Genomic DNA, 16,678 nt, shown 5'->3' with positions numbered 1-16,678 from the left:
TAAATGCATTCAAGCCAAGATGACTGACCCCTCCCACCTGTACCTCCCTCGCAAACATCCAAACACCACTTCTCAAGTCTGTGATTTATTCACAATATCACGCGGTTCAAAGCTCCTGTGGTTTTAATGTGCAGCGCACAGGGACAGCTGAGAGGACAGGCCTGAAGAGCACAAATGTAAAGACTAACAGGCTCAGGATTAAACTAAATTGCAGATTATTCTCTCCCCCACCCGCATTTTCTACACTAACAGGTAACAGTAGATATTTGGGGGGAAATCGCACTCAGGTCTTAGATCGACTATTTACTCAGACAGACAGAGTTTCAGAGAGTTTGAATTTGGACTATACCAGTTTCCCCCACCCCGCCCCCGCAAGTTTAAACTAAGAAAAACAGACTTCAGAGTAAGAGAGTTTTGAGGTGTCCTCCCGACAAAAGTAAAAGGAGGAATTATTATTCCGAATTATTATTATTATAAAAGAACAGTAGGCGTGAGCAGCGGAGGAATCAAGGGAAAGGATGAAAACACAAGTCACAATTACAGAATAATAATAATAATCATTGCATTTGTTGTAGTGTCTTATCATGTCGTTCAGACGTCTCAAAGTGCTTCACAGAATGTGTGGCGAAGTGGATTGAGTGTGTATTTCGTGGGAGAAACGCGGCAGCCAATTGCACACAGCAGCGTCCCACAGACAGTCGTTTTTTTTAAGGGATTATGACTCCCGGAAAGCGATTCTACTTACTGCTGGGTAAACAGAGGCGTGTGGAGTAACAAAGGTTTAGCCTAAGGTTTAGCCCTGCCTGGGAATGGAACCAGAGTCCTCTCGCTGGTGAGATGAGATCGCTAACCGCTATGATACAGGACTCCGCAGGACTCGGATTGTAGACGAAGCGTAAATGAGATGTGAATCATGAAGCCCAAACACACCGCTGTAAAGGAATTCTTCCGCTCAGTGCTCAGCACCGCTTGCCATGCACAGCTCGCTTGTGCCGGTGTCCGTAACGTGACTTTAGGAAACGTGCGCTGGGCTACGTATCTCGCTGTGCCTAAAGCGAGACCTTGTGGGAATCCCAGATTAAATTGTAAATTGGTTTTGTGAATCAACGAGAAAATTAGAAATAGAGAGCCCTTATTAAGATTAATGGCTTTAATTGGGCAGCTATAAGCAGCAACACTCCCCGTGGATTGAACCCCTGGGATGCCTTTCAGTCGGCGATGTTTATTAAGAAGTAAATTGAGGGGATTGTAAAGCCCATCGTGTAACTCTTGACCCACAGTTGTGGTGGAAATTGGAATGCTTCATGTGGGTTGCTGTTGAACGCGATGTGTAAAGAGGCAGATTTGTCGTTGAATGTGATCTTGCTGTGGGCAAATTGGCTCCTGTGCTCGTCCACAAAATACACAGTCATTGACCCCACCCCCCGCCCCCACCAACATGATGTATTTGATGTGCCAACTTATCACGCAGTTGAAACGTCTCAAAGCGCTACACAGGATTGTGATGGGTTTCTCTCCGAACGACACAGCAAAGATCACTGTGTTTTCAGCAAATAAGTCGGAGATCGCTGTGTTATTATCGAGAGATGTTGGGGTTTCCCCCGGGTGTGTGGATAGCCGACAATCCTCCAGATCAATTGGTCGTTTTGCGGGGGCAAAACTGTCTTAGAAATAACACGCTCGTCCCGCTCGAGAGTAAAAATCAGGAGTCAATTTGCCCACAGCAAGGTCCCACAAACAGCCGATTTTATCTGGGGGATTGTTGGCCAGGACACTGGAGAAATCAGCCGTGATATCTTTAATGTCCACCGTTTAACATCTCATCCGAAGGACGGATACAAGGATCACAATTATTATTGTAGTAATGGTCACACTAGTTTGCACCTCAAAAATAACTGTGCTGCACGCACCAGTCTTGTTTATGTTCTGGCTTACTGTCACAGTCGTCTGAGGCACTGACTCTAACTTGTGCAATGAAATCTCCCTGAAATCTATCAAATGCATCTCAAATTAAATCGAACCTCAGCAAAATCCAATGATAATGTCTCTTACAAAGGATTATTATTATTATTATTATTATTTGCGTGGGATGAAGGAATCTGCATCGCCCACAAAATACACAGTCACTCTACTTTACAGTGCAGCCTGTGAAGCTCTTTGAGACGTCTCGACGACTTCATGAAGCGCTGTATCAAATGTAAGGATTATTATTTTTTCCATTATTTTCAATGCATCATTTTGAAACGTCTCGATGCAATTCACAGGTAATTGCTACCGAATGACGGTGACGGTGATTTTGATAGAAACATAGAGATTGGTGTAGGCCATTCAGACCCTCAAGCCTATTCCACCATTCTATAAGATCAAGGCTGATCTGTACCTTAAGTCCTTTGCTCCGGATCCCTTAATACCCTGACCTAACAAATACTCTTGCAGGGAAACACAGCAGTCATCTGCGCATCGCAAGGTCCCGTCAAGCGCAATGAGACAAATGACCTATTAATCTGGCGGATTGTTGGCCGGCATCATGCGGGTCTTGAGTATCATCTGGGGAGGGACGGGGGAGAGGAATAGACGGGCAGATGGGACCTCAATTTAATGTCTCATCCAAAGATGGCACCATTGAATACGATAAGAGGACATGGGTTTAAGAGTTGCAGGGGGTGATTTCACGACAGAGACCAGGAAGTTTCCCTTTGCCCAGAGAGTAATTAACAACTGGAGTAGCAGAGGCCAGCTGAGACCAGGACACTACGGCTTCATCAAAAAAAACAGCTCAGTGCTGTGTTTGGGTGGGGGCAGGGATGGTGGAGTGGCGGATGGATGGTAGAGTGATGCACTGGTGTGTTCAGATCAGATGGGATGAAGGGCTAATTTCAACCAACCCGATCTTGTGCTCCTGGCCATCTAGCACTTGTTCCAGCACTGAGGCGCGGGGGGGGGGGGGTGTGGGGGGGTTGGAGAGGGGGAGTTGGCCAGGGTTGGAGTCCTGTAGCTCAGTGGTTAGAGGACTCGCTTTGCAAGCGAGAGACCTGAGTCCAATTCCAGGTATAGGGCGAAACCTTGGGCAAGTTTCCTTACTCCACACAGAGCCTAATAATAATCCCTCCAAAACCAAAAACAATAATAAATTGGTCATTTTCAATCTATGACTGTTTGTGGCACATTGCTGTGTGCAATTGGCTGCCGCGTTCACCCACAAATATACAGTCAACTCACTCTGTGAAGCGCTTTGGGACGTCCTCCCGACGTGAAAAGCGCTATATCAAATGCAAGGATTATTATTATTATTATAACCTCTTGTGACCGAGTGTCCAGTTTCCACCAAGCGCTGGGCGTAAATCCTTCCCCGAGAGTTGGGGGGGGAGAGGAAATACTCAGATGAGTATACACACAGCAAGTAGATGATGGCAGTAATTTAGGTACCAATTTAGGCCATTGTTGGTGTAAATGATTTTTCCTTTCCCAGAGAACAGTCACCCTTCATTCCAGTCGATAACAACTGAAAGAAACCTCCCAGCAGCTCAAATCAAACAAATTGGCTTTGTGGACAGAGTGCTGATCGTGATTCATTCGCCAAAAATTAACTCAACTAGCAAAGGGACGTAATCAGGGGAGAGAATTACGATGGGTTTCTGGCTGAGGCTGACGTTAGCTTCACTGTTACTGAGAATAGATCTCTCTCGCTGGAATAACGTTTCCAGCTTGAAACCTTTTAGTAAATGTAGTTGCATAAAAGTTTGGTCACAGCCATGCGCCATGTTTCGACTGGAAGGCCGAGTCAAACAAAAGACACTGAACGGAATTCTTACCCCTGAACTGGAGGCTGGTTTGCCCCAAGTATTTTCTTTTAAAGATGGGGTGGGAGCGCGGGGAGAAAGGATCCATTTTCCAAAGGAAAGGTCACATTCCCGGCAAGGGTGTTGGAATGCAACACGGAGACTCACAGGTTCGTTGCTGACCACTGGGGGGCAGTGCGCTAGGCCACATCATCACCACAACAACTTGCATTTATATAGTGTCCTTCACACGGGTAATGTCTCAGAGCCTAAATGACTCTGGATTTAATGCGCATGAATGCCATCCATTCTTCAAACGACATACAGTGCCTCTAGTGTACTCATCCCCCCCCCCCCAATCCTACAAGAACAACAAAATGACATTTACACAGCACCTTTCATGTTGGAAGGACGACCCAAGGCGCTGGACAGTTTGCATCTGAGCTGGGGATTGGAATCAAGACGGGTGGAGGGTAAGGGGAGGTGGGAGGGCGACTGAAGCCAAGGTCAAAGAGAAAAGCCTTGAGATGGGCCTTGGAGGAGGCAAGGTGGATGGATTTGGGGATAGAGTTCCAGAGGATGGGTGCAGAAAAGCCAATGGTGGGCCAGGCAAGGCGGGGGAACATGAAGCAAGCCAGTGCCCACCGAGCGGAGGGAGCGGACAGGTTGGTGTTAATAGGAATCTCATCGAAATCTCAATACAAGCTACAGTCACTGGGGACGTCATGGAAACCAAGGCGATTGGCACGATGAATAAGTAATGAATGAGAGAGAGGAAGAAAAATCTATTCCGCTTTCTGATCAAACCCCCAAACCCAGAGTGACTATAACACGTCGTCCCGCACTGCTGGAATTCAAATTAAACACGAGCCAGATAAAAATACAGAATTCAGACGAATGCAAATGCAACACGGTAATAATAATAATCCTTGCATTTGCTATAGTACCTGATCAAGTCATTGAGATGTCTCAAAGCAACTCAGAATATATTGTAAAGTGGATTGACTGTATATATGACTGTATTGACTGAAACACTGCAGCCAGTTTCGCACAGCAGTCTTGGATTGAGTGACCAAATTTTTTTTTAATAATAGTAAGATAGTGATCCGCCAGTCGACTAACAACCGGGCTCCTACTTACTGCTAGGTAAACGGAGGCAAAATAAACAGAGTACTGAAGCAGGCAGCTATTACTGGCAAAGAGATCTTAGGAAAGGGCTCCCGCCTGATTATGTTTATTTTTTTCGTCAGCTACTTGGCTTGAAAACAAGTTAGGAGCCAGGCTGATAGCGTAGTCTTGTCCACTAGTTCCCTGGGACCTTTGACCTGTCCACCTTGAATGGACAGACGTTTTAAAGGGCCTCGGTTTAAAGCATCGTCCAAATTCAGACTCGATTGCAGGAGAAAGGTTAACCTAACTAGAGGAATAGAATAATGGGATGTCAGGGACACAGAGAAGGACAGAGGAGATTATAAGGATGATAGCAGGGATAAGCAGTTTGACGTATGAGAAGGGACTGGAGCAAATCTTTATTGGAACAGAGAAGGTTGATGGAGAGACCTGATAGGGAGGTCTTTCAAATTAGGAGGAGTTATGACAGAGTCGATAGGGAGAAATTATTACCACTGGCCGGTGGGTTAATGGCTAGACGGCATCATCTAACGATAATTAGCAAGGGAACAAAAGGGGAAGATTAGAAGGATTTTTTTTTAAACGCACAGTGAGCTTTTAGGATATGGAAAGCCTCAACGGATGTGGTGGTCAGGGAAGCATTCATATTATCTAGTTCTGCGACTGTCTGCGGGACACTGCTGTGCGCAATTGGCTGCTGCATTTCGTCTACAAACATACACAGTCAATCCACTTTACAATGTATTCTAGGAATGCTTCGACACGTCTCAACGACATGATAAGGGTCTAAAAAGATGTCATTTGCAGGAGTGGGTGGTGGGGAAAGGCACAGATAAATCGAACGGAATGAATGAAAACAGACGTCGCTGGGAACACTCAGTCAGCCTCTATGGATAGAGGAAAGTGAGTTAACCTTTTAGGTCGATGACATTTCCTCTCTCTCCATAGACGCTGCCTGAGCTGCTGAGTGTTCCCAGCGACTTTTATTTCAGATTTCCAGCATCGCATTGGCTCTAACACAGCTCAGCACTGCACTTGGCTCAAAGCCACCTTTCCAACAGGCGACTGTGAAGAGGCTGTTCGACAAGCAATCCATCGTGATCAATAATAAATAACGCCACGCTGTCAACCCAATTTGGCCGAGTTCACCTTCTCTTCCATGTCATTTGCATTTCTCATCAGAGTAATGAAGTTCCCGAGACCAAGGCGCTGCTTGTAAAACGGCCAAAAGACACACAAAGCTCGATCGCATCGATTTCAAATACATCCGACTAAATAAAGCGCTGTTCGCTGCCACCAGACAAGACAGGTCACTTCGTCAATTCTGAGAGCTCCGAGTAGACCCCTGTGACTGGCTTGCGCTGAGGTGCCTCCGTGACTGTGTGAAGTTCCCAGAACGAGGGATAAAAAGTAGTCATTGTCCCTCACCCAACAGAACCTCATTGCTGGTGTCCCCAATCCTGTATGATCTACCTACCGCCTGATAAACACTGAGAATCCTTGCATATGATACAGTGCCTTATCATTTCTTCGAGACGTCCCAAAGCGCTTCACAGAATAGACTGTAAAGTGAATTGGCTGTATATTTTGTGGGCAGAACACGGCAGCCAATTGCGCACAGCAGCGTCCCACATTGAGTGGATTGAGTGACCAAATTTGTTTTTAAGGGATTATTATCCCCAGAAAAACAATCCACCAATTGACTAACAATTGGTTTCCTACTCACTGCTGGGTAAAAAGAGGCGTGCGGAATAAGGAAACTTGCTCAATATTTAGCCCTGCTCGGTAATCGAACCCGGGTGCTTTCGCTTGCGAGGCGAGTGCTCTAACCACTGAGCTGCAGTACTGCACTGGTACCCATCAGGTACTTATTATTTATTATTGCTATTATTGCTAATTATAATCCTCACACTTGATATTGCGCCTATAATGTCATTTCTCACAATGCTTTCCAGGTAACTGCTATCTAATGCAGCGACTGTGGAGCTTGTAGATAAATCCTGCAGCCAAGGTCTCACAAACGCCCATTTATCTGGGGAGATTGTCGGCTAGGACACAGGAGAAACTCCCTTCTCCTTTCCAATCTTCCTACGGGATCTTTTAACGCCAGGAAGCTCTGCGGTAATCCAAGGCAGACTCGGACGTGTCGAGACATTCTCAACCTTCAAAGGAAAAGTCTTAACAGAGTGACCTGGCTGACAGCATAGTGTTACTCAGATACACAACTAGACTCTGACCCAATCCACTTCAAATACTCCTAAACCTCCATCCTGTTGCTGTGTACATATCACGTAACCACACGGCCCCAACCATATGTTTGAACTACAGCCACAGACCACGTCGCTCACTGGATAAAACCATCCGAGTGGCTCACATTCCTCTATATTATTTGCCAAGTTAAGATCTGAGGTTACTCTAGATTGGGGGTGGGTTGTGGGTGTGTTTGGTGGTTGCGGGAGGTGCAAGATGGAGTTGCCTCACGTGCTTAACAAGGAATCTCGTCAGAATTCCGGAGTTAGAAGCCAACTTGGAAGTCCTGTATCTGAGTGGTTAAAGCACTCCGCCCTACAAGCGAAAGGACCTGGGTTCGATTCCCGGGCAAGTTTCCTTACTCGACACGTCTCTGCTTACCTAGCAGTAAGTAGGAACCTAGTTGTTAGTTGATTAGCGGATCGCTTTTCCGGTTGTAATAATTCCTTCAAAAATAAATAAATAATAATTTGGTTACTCAATCCATAACTGTCTGTGGGACGCTGCTGCGTGCAATTGGCTGCTGCGTTTCACCCACAAAATGTACAGTCAGTTCATTTTACAGTATATCCTGTGAAGCGCTTTGAGACGTCTCGAAGATGTGATAAGGGGCTATATCAAAATGCAAGGATTATTATTATTATTGTTATACCTTCCGTTGACCAACAACTGGTACTGAAATCAGATTGTGGGAATCCAAGGACGCTCTGATCAGAGTGAAGGTCCATTCGCAAGTTTATGGTCCTCAATGTTGACAGCCTAGACCCTTCCCCCAGCCCAGGGCCCCCACCCCCGCCCGAATCCTCTGATGATATCTTCAGTGGTTGCCAGGTCAACTGGATGTGGAAGATCGCTGGAGAGAGGGAAGCTTTATCTTCGAAGTAAAAGCAATTCTCTCCAGGGCGGTGGGTGGGGGGAACAAAGAGAATTCACTTTCTTTCGATATGGATTAAATTATTTCAGAACAAAGGGGCATAACGGAGAGAGAAAAAGAAGATAAGGGGAAGATAAGCTCACACGGAGCATGACACTTTCTCTACCCCTTGCCCCACTTGAATAGCGTAATGGGAGAAGAGACGAGTTTCATTTAGAGTTCAGATAGAATGTCACTTAATAATGAAAGAACTTTGCATTTGTTTTCACAACATCTATAACTCGTAACAATAACTACTCGCATTTATGCAGCATCCTTCAGGCAGGTAAAATCTCAGAACGTTTAAACAGTGGCGGAGCCCGACACTGAGCTGGGGGAGAGAGAGGAGCAGTGACCGTAGGCACGGTCTGCAGATGTGATATAAAGTGCCTCAAAGCGCTTCACAGCAATTATGTAATTATGTAAAGACTGTGCATGTTGTAGGCAACCACAAAAGGCCCTTTTAAGCAGTGTTACTAACATCAACACTGACAGGAACAAGCTATGGTTAGACTCCAGCAGTTGCCCCCAATGCACATTTTGGGATCCCCAAGCCTTGGCTCTTGCCAACCTGTGCCTAATACTCTCCGGAATTAAGTAAGCAGAATGCATCCCTCCAGGGAGAGAGAGAGAGAGAGAGAGAGAGAGAAGAGCGCTCGCAGTCCATTTCAACAATCTATCTCTGGGATTCCCACATGTAGGTGGGAATGCAAGGAAATCTGGTTTGGATACTCTTAAGCAATGGTGATGGGTGTCCGCATATGTCAGACACCTGGCTGGGCACAAAAAGACAGACTCAATGCAGCACACACATCTTCCCTAAATCTACCCATGAGAGGAAGAGGTTTTAATATGTATCGTTATAACGCAGGGCCTGGGAGATTGGACCCAGATTACCAAGTGACAAGGGAATGGGCCGAAGAACCTTCTTCATCTCAACCAACCTCGTCAACAGGGTTAGAGTCGTCATTTGAGTTAGAGCAAATTAATCAGAGCTGAGGCTTTGGCCCCATCAGCACTAGTCCGATAAATAGGCTCAATGGTGACATCCATTGCAAAGGACGCAATGAGGGAGTGTCCACACACTAGTAACCTTGGCACAGATTAGCCAGGAAAGCTTTATACAGGGAGTTCAACATCTCAAAGGGCTTTACAAGAGAGAGAGAGTACCGCTCATCTTCACACATTTTACTTTCCAACTCCTCCCCCCCCCCCCCTCCCCCACCCCCACTACCCCCATCACCACTAAAAAGCTTTTTGGCAAATGTTCCACATGAAAGATTTTTAATTAAAACGAAAAGCCGCAGAAAGCCAAGATAGAATATGGAATCGGATAAAAGCTGGCTCAGAAATGTGAATCAGAAAGCAATTGTGAGCAATGAACTGTCTGGTGGGGGAGGGCGGGGGTATGGGGGGCAGAGAGTGTCGCCTTGGGCGGGAGATGAAGGCGAGAAAGGTTACCTTAATAATAATAATCCTTGCATTTGATATAGCGCCTGATAAAGTCGTTGAGATGTCTCAAAGCGCTTCACGGATACATCGTAAAGTAGATTTACTGTATTTTTTTAGGTGAAACACGGTAGCCAGTGCATTCAACAATGTCCCACAAAGAGCCATGTAGTGAGTGACCAGTTTTATCTGGGGGACAGTTGGCCAGGACACCAGGAGAGAGAAACTCCCTTCTCTTTGCGAACAGTACCATGGGATCAGTTTAATGTCTCAACTGAAGGACGGCACCTCCGACAATGCAACACAACCCCAGTTTAGCAATGGAACGTCACCTTAGACTGTGATTCCAAGTTCTGACGTGGAGTTTGAATCGACAATAGGGAGAGCGGTGAGGGAGGGGGTCAGAGGACACAGACAAAGTTGCTAATTACTTCATTAACTTCCAGCCGCACGCTTCACGGCAGTTTGCAGGACGTCACTGTGTACAAATTGGCAGCCGTGATTGTCTACAAAACACACACAGTCACTACACTTTACATTACCATCCCGTAACGTGCTTTGAGGCATCTTCCAGATGAGAAAGGCGCTGTATCAAATGCAAGGATCGATTAATAAGTATAATTTTTTAATTATTATGCAAACTAAAATGCAACACAGACAAACAGTGATCATCGCATGCTCTGCGGGGGACAAGTATCGAATAAACGGAATCGGATTCCAATAACATTTGATACAGCGTTTATAGTGTCTCAAAAAGCCCATCAGTGAAATTGCTGTCAAGTACGGAGACTTGTACGTGAGCGTTTGCAGCAGGGAGAGGTGGAGGAGTAAAAAAAAAAGGGAGCCTGAGAGAAAGTGGAGCTAGTGTTCGCGCACAAGAAATATCGGTGTCCTGTAACATAGTGGTTAGTACTTTCGCCTCACAAGCGACAGGACCTAGTTTCGATTCCCGGGCAGGACAAAACCCTCGACAAGTTTCCTTGCACCACACACTTCCGGTTACCAAGCAGTAAGTAGGAACCCGGTTGTTAGTCAATTGGTGGATCGCTTTCCGGGGGGTAATAATCCCACCCGCCCCTCCACCCCTCCCCAAAAACGATCACTCAATCCACGACTGTTTGTGGGACACTGCTGTGTGCAATTGGCTGCCGTGTTTCGCCCACAAATATACACAGTCAATAGTCCAAAACTTCAGCCAAGTTACAGAATCTTGCAAATACAAAGAGATCATAGTATCTTACAGCACAGAAGGAGGCCATTCAGCACATCGTGCTTGTGCTGTTTGGAAGAGTTACCAACTAGTCCCATTCTCCCACTCTTACCCCATAGCCCTGCACATTTTTCCTGTTTAACTACTTATCCAATTCCCTTTTGAAAGCTACTGCTGAATCGGTTTCCACCACCCTTTCAGGCAGTGCATTGCAGCTTGTGAAAAAAAATGCCTCCTCGTCTCGCCTGAGAGAGGGAGTGGGGGAGAGTAGAGGGAGATGAGGGAAGAGAATCTCTCAACCAACAGGAACACTTAGTTATTGGATAACTCCGAAGCAGTTTCTCTTAACTCCAAAGTTTCTTCTTAAGACCCCCCCCAAACCAAATAGAAGCAGCCTTTACCAACACCCAACGAATGTTTAAGAATCCGATGATCTTCGGTAGCTCCATAAATATATATATATTAAATATCAGTGGAGCTTTTAAAGAAAGAGAGAGAGAAAGCAAACATATTGCATTATGTGTCGGGACTTAGAACATAGGAATCGCTAAACAAAAGCAGACCGAGGTCCATCCAGGTTACCTTCCACAACCACAACCACCACAACCACCACGTATGTCATCATCTTCCAAACTACACACTGTTATTGCTGTAAAATAAGCAGCAATCAGTTTTTACAACTTGTAGATGGCTCGTCCGACTCTCTTCACTCGACAACAAGAACTGGTTTCATCTCATTTCAAGTTTGCTCACTGCCACCGTTAGTGACGGAGAGGAGGGGGAGTGGGGTTGCGGGGAGATAGAGGGGGACAGGGAGGGAGGGGGTGGGGGGGGGGGGTTGCGGGAAGGGGATCGAGGGGTGGGGGGGGGGCATGGAGAACCTGCACAGTCACTACACTTTACAGCAATGTCCTGTGAAGCACCCTGAGACGTCTCGACCATGACGTGATGAGGCTCTGTATCAAATGCGAGGGTTATTCTGCCGAGGGTTATTGTTTGTGGTGATTAAGAGCAGTAAGAGGCAGCTCACCGCGAGTGTGGGGGAAGTGCAGACGGAGGGCCCGCCCGCCCTTCAGCACCGCCATGTGCAGGTACGTGAACCAGATGCCAAAGGTGAGCAGCACCAGGAGCAGCAGCAGCTTCAGCTGTTTGCGGATCTTCTTCAGGGGGAAACGCCACATCCTGTCAGCGTACGGCCCCCCGGGCCATCTTCCCGGCACAGCGGGGGAGGTGGTGGGGGGCGGTGGGGAGATAGAGATATGGAGGGAGGGCGAGGAAGATACAGGAGGAGAGAGAGACACACACGGGGGAGAGATAGAGATAATGGGGGGGGGGGGAGAGGGAGGGAGAGGAAGATACGGAGGAGGAAGAGATGGGAAAGAGAGAGAGAGAGAGAGAGAGATGTGGGGGAGGGGAACAGAGAGAGCTCCGGGGTGGGTGGGGGAAGAGAGAGAGAGATGAAGACGGGGAGAGAGAAAGATACAGAGGGGGAGAGAGAGAGAGAGAGAGAGACGGGGAGACAGAGGGAGAGATATGGGGGGTGGTGGAGGGGAGAGAGAATACAGTGGAAAAGAGAGATACTGGAGCAGCGAGTGAGATTTGTTTCAGTTCAGCCGGGTGTCTGACACATGCGGAAACCCGTTACCATGCTTAAGAGGACCTAAACAGAGGGAGATACAAGGGGGAGAGAGAGAAAGACGGGGGGGAGAGGGAGAAAGACGGGGGAGAAGAGAGAGAGAGGAACAGGGGAGAGGAGAGAGAGAGAGAGAGGGAGAGAGACAATGGGGAGAGAGAGAGTGAGACTGGGGGAGAGAGAGAGTGACGGGAGGGGGAGAGAGAGGGAGAGACGGGGGAGAGAGAGGGAGAGACGGGGGAGAGAGAGAGATGGGGAGAGAGAGAGACGGTGGGGAGAGAGAGAGAGACAACGGGGGGGAGAGAGAGAGACAGAGACGGCGGAGTGGGGGGGGGGGAGAGAGACGAGGGGAGAGAGAGACAGGGGTGAGAGAGAGAGAAACAGGGGTGAGAGAGAGAGGGGGGAAAGAGTGACACAGGGAAAAGAAAGTAAGACTAACGTGGAGGAAATAGAGAGAGATGGGAGGGTAGACGGGGGGAGGGAGAGACAGGGGGAGAGAGAGAGATGGGGGAGAGAGAGAGATGGGGGGAGAGAGAGAGGGGGGGAGAGAGACGGGGGAGAGAGCGAGAGAGAGACGGGGGAGAGAGAGCAAGACAGGGGAGAGAGAGTGCGAGACGGGGGGAGAGAGTGCGAGACGGGGGGAGAGAGAGTGCGAGACGGGGGGGGAGAGAAAGAGAGAAGGGGGAGAGAGAGAACGAGACGGGGGGAGAGAGAGATACAGGGGGAGACAGAAAGTTACTGGGGGAAGGGGAGAGATACAGGGATAGAGAAAGAGGGAGAGGGAGAACTAGAAATAGAGAGATGGGGGGAGAGGGAGAGAGAGAAAGAAAGATACGATACAGGGAGATAGAGAGAGATGGAGAGACAGAGACAGGGGAGAGATGGAGGGATAGAGACAGGGGAGCGATGGAGGGATAGAGACAGGGGAGAGATGGAGGGATAGAGGCAGGAGGAGAGATGGAGAGATAGAGACAGGGGAGAGATGGAGGGATAGAGACAGGGGAGCGATGGAGTGATGGAGACAGGGGAGAGATGGAGGGATAGAGACAGGGGAGAGATGGAGGGATAGAGACAGGGGAGAGATGGAGGGATAGAGATGGAGGAATGGAGAGATGGAGGGGGAGAGATGGAGGGATGGAGTCAAGGGGGGAGATGGAGGGATGGAGTCAGGGGAAGAGATGGAGGGATGGAGTCAGGGGGAGAGATGAAGGGATGGAGTCAGGGGGAGAGATGGAGGGATGGAGTCAGGGGGAGAGATGGAGGGATGGGGTCAGGGGGAGAGAGATGGAAGGATGGGGTCAGGGGGAGAGAGATGGAGGGATGGAGTCAGGGGGGGAGTGATGGAGGGATGGAGTCAGGGGGAGAGATGGAGGGGTAGAGACAGGAGGACAGATGGAAGGATGGAGTCAGGGGGAGAGATGGAGGGGTAGAGACAGGGGGAGAGATGGAGGGATGGAGTCAGGGGAAGAGATGGAGGGATGGAGTCAGGGGGAGAGATGGAGGGATGGAGTCAGGGGGAGAGATGGAGGGATGGAGTCAGGGGGGAGATGGAGGAATGGAGTCAGGGGAGAGATGGAGGGATGGAGTCAGGGGGAGAGATGGAGGGATGGAGTCAGGGGGAGAGATGGAGGGATGGAGTCAGGGGGAGAGATGGAGGGATGGAGTCAGGGGGAGAGATGGAGGGATGGAGTCAGGGGGAGAGATGGAGGGATGGAGTCAGGGGGAGAGATGGAGGGATGGAGTCAGGGGGAGAGATGGAGGGATGGAGTCAGGGGGAGAGATGGAGGGATGGAGTCAGGGGGAGAGATGGAGGGATGGAGTCAGGGGGAGAGATGGAGGGATGGAGTCAGGGGGGATGGAGGGATGGAGTCAGGGGAGAGATGGAGGGATGGAGTCAGGGGGAGAGATGGAGGGATGGGTCAGGGGAGAGAGATGGAGGGATGGGAGTCAGGGGGAGAGATGGAGGGATGGAGTCAGGGGGAGAGATGGAGGATGGAGTCAGGGGGAGAGATGGAGGGGTGAGACAGGGGGAGAGATGGAGGGATGGAGTCAGGGGAGAGATGGAGGGATGGAGTCAGGGGGAGAGATGGAGGGATGGGGTCAGGGGGAGAGATGGAGGATGGGGTCAGGGGGAGAGATGGAGGGATGGAGTCAGGGGGGGAGATGGAGGGATGGAGTCAGGGGAGAGATGGGGGATGGAGTCAGGGGGAGAGATGGGGGATGGAGTCAGGGGGAGAGATGGAGGGATGGAGTCAGGGGGAGAGATGGAGGGATGGAGTCAGGGGGAGAGATGGAGGGATGGAGTCAGGGGGAGAGATGGAGGGATGGAGTCAGGGGGAGAGATGGAGGGATGGAGTCAGGGGGAGAGATGGAGGGATGGAGTCAGGGGAGAGATGGAGGGATGGAGTCAGGGGGAGAGATGGAGGGATGGAGTCAGGGGGAGAGATGGAGGGATGGAGTCAGAGGAGGAGAGGGATGAGAGATGGAGGAGGATGGAGTCAGGGGAGAGATGGAGGGATGGAGTCAGGGGGAGAGATGGAGGGATGGAGTCAGGGGGAGAGATGGAGGGATGGAGTCAGGGGGAGAGATGGAGGGATGGAGTCAGGGGGAGAGATGGAGGGATGGAGTCAGGGGGAGAGATGGAGGGATGGAGTCAGGGGGAGAGATGGAGGGATGGAGTCAGGGGGAGAGATGGAGGGATGGAGTCAGGGGGAGAGATGGAGGGATGGAGTCAGGGGGAGAGATGGAGGGATGGAGTCAGGGGAGAGATGGAGGGATGGAGTCAGGGGGAGAGATGGAGGGATGGAGTCAGGGGGAGAGATGGAGGGGGAGGACCCGCCTCTCCTCACCGCATCCCGGTGCCGGTGTCTGACCGCCTCTCCGGCCGCCCCCTCGGCAGCGGGACCCGCCGGACCACTCGCATCCTCCCTCTGGCCGTGTGCCGGTGGCTCCCGGGCTGTGTGGCCGCCGGTGGGGTCCCGGTGGGGGGGGGGAGGGGGGGTCCCTGACTGCCGCCTCCCGGACCGCACACTCCGGACTGTGGCGGCGGATCGCCGCTGTCGCTCAACCTAACCTGGTGGGCGCTGGGGCTGTGGGCGGGGCTGTGGGCGGGGCTCGGGGCTGATTGACGCGAGGCGCGGCCATACAGCGGCCTCCGCCGGCGGTCGCAGCCAATCGGCGCCGAGGGGAGGAGGGGCCAGAGGCGGCAGCACGTTAGGTGGAGCCCCTCTCGCTCGCAGCGCAGAGGGAGGATTGTACCATTGAGCCGCACAGAGAGAGAGAGAGATCTGTGTCTGTCTGTGTGTGTGTGTCTGTGTCTGTGTGTGTCTGTCTGTGTGTGTCTGTGTGTGTGTGTCTGTCTGTGTGTCTGTGTCTGTCTGTGTGTCTGTCTGTGTATCTGTCTGTCTGTGTATCTGTCTGTGTGTCTGTGTCTATGTCTGTCTGTCTGTGTGCGAGTGTGTGTGTGTGTGTCTGTCTGTGTGTGTGTCTGTGTGTGTGTCTGTCTGTGTGTGTGTGTGTGTGTCTGTGTGTGTGTGTCTGTCTGTGTGTCTGTCTGTCTGTGTGTCTGTCTGTGTTGTCTGTCTGTGTGTCTGTCTGTGTGTCTGTCTGTCTGTGTGTCTGTGTGTCTGTCTGTGGGTCTGTCTATCTGTCTGTATGTCTGTGTATCTGTGTGTGTGTGTCTGTCTGTGTGTGTGTGTGTCTGTGTGTGTGTGTCTGTGTGTGTGTGTCTGTCTGTGTGTGTGTGTGTGTCTGTCTGTGTGTGAGTGTTTGCAGATCTTATACTCATTGTGACCCTCTCTCTGCTATTGTTATGGTGGTGGGGGTGGGGGTGGGGGTGGGGGTGTGGAGGGGGGGAGTTGCACTTGCATTCTCTTAACCTGTCTGTCATCCCTGTACAGACTGAGCCATTCGAGCAATTTTTTTTTGGGTCACAAACAAATGAGATCCACAAACTCACAAACGCCGCGTCCCAGAGCGAACCCCAGACACAATACGCGGTGCTCATCAAGCCGCGTGCGTCTGTCCGCTCAAAGGGGAACAAACTTGTGCTATTTGTTTTTTTTTCTCTTCAAAATACCCTCCGCGCCTCTGGCCGCCCCCCCCCCCCCCCCCCCGCCCCTGTTTGTGAAGATCAACACAAAACGAATAACGAGAGGGTGGGGGGGGGGGGGGGGGGGAGAGGGGGTGGGGGGCAAATTCAGAACCAATCTACGCGAACGCTATTCCGGTGAGCAAATAGTGAACCTGTGGAACAGGCTCCCGAGAGAAAAGGTTGGAGCAGAAAGTGTTGATTCTTTCAAACACAGATTAGA

The 16,678-nt window shown here is 50.0% G+C and overlaps 1 protein-coding gene across 1 annotated transcript in view; it reads right to left on the bottom strand.

Annotated features, from left to right (window-relative positions):
* LOC103186017 (N-acetyl-beta-glucosaminyl-glycoprotein 4-beta-N-acetylgalactosaminyltransferase 1) overlaps positions 1-11,994 on the bottom strand; it is a 68,082-nt gene extending 56,088 nt beyond the window's left edge. The window contains 1 exon segment of the mRNA XM_007904810.2: positions 11,763-11,994. Within this exon segment, the coding sequence (XP_007903001.2) occupies positions 11,763-11,913 (151 nt within the window). The 5' untranslated portion in view covers positions 11,914-11,994.
* Positions 11,995-16,678: the final 4,684 nt, after the last annotated feature.

This window comes from Callorhinchus milii, unplaced genomic scaffold, assembly GCF_018977255.1.
Source record: "Callorhinchus milii isolate IMCB2004 unplaced genomic scaffold, IMCB_Cmil_1.0 Scaffold17, whole genome shotgun sequence".
NCBI classification, from domain to species: Eukaryota; Metazoa; Chordata; class Chondrichthyes; order Chimaeriformes; family Callorhinchidae; genus Callorhinchus; species Callorhinchus milii.
This window is presented reverse-complemented; position numbering and strand designations above follow the sequence as displayed.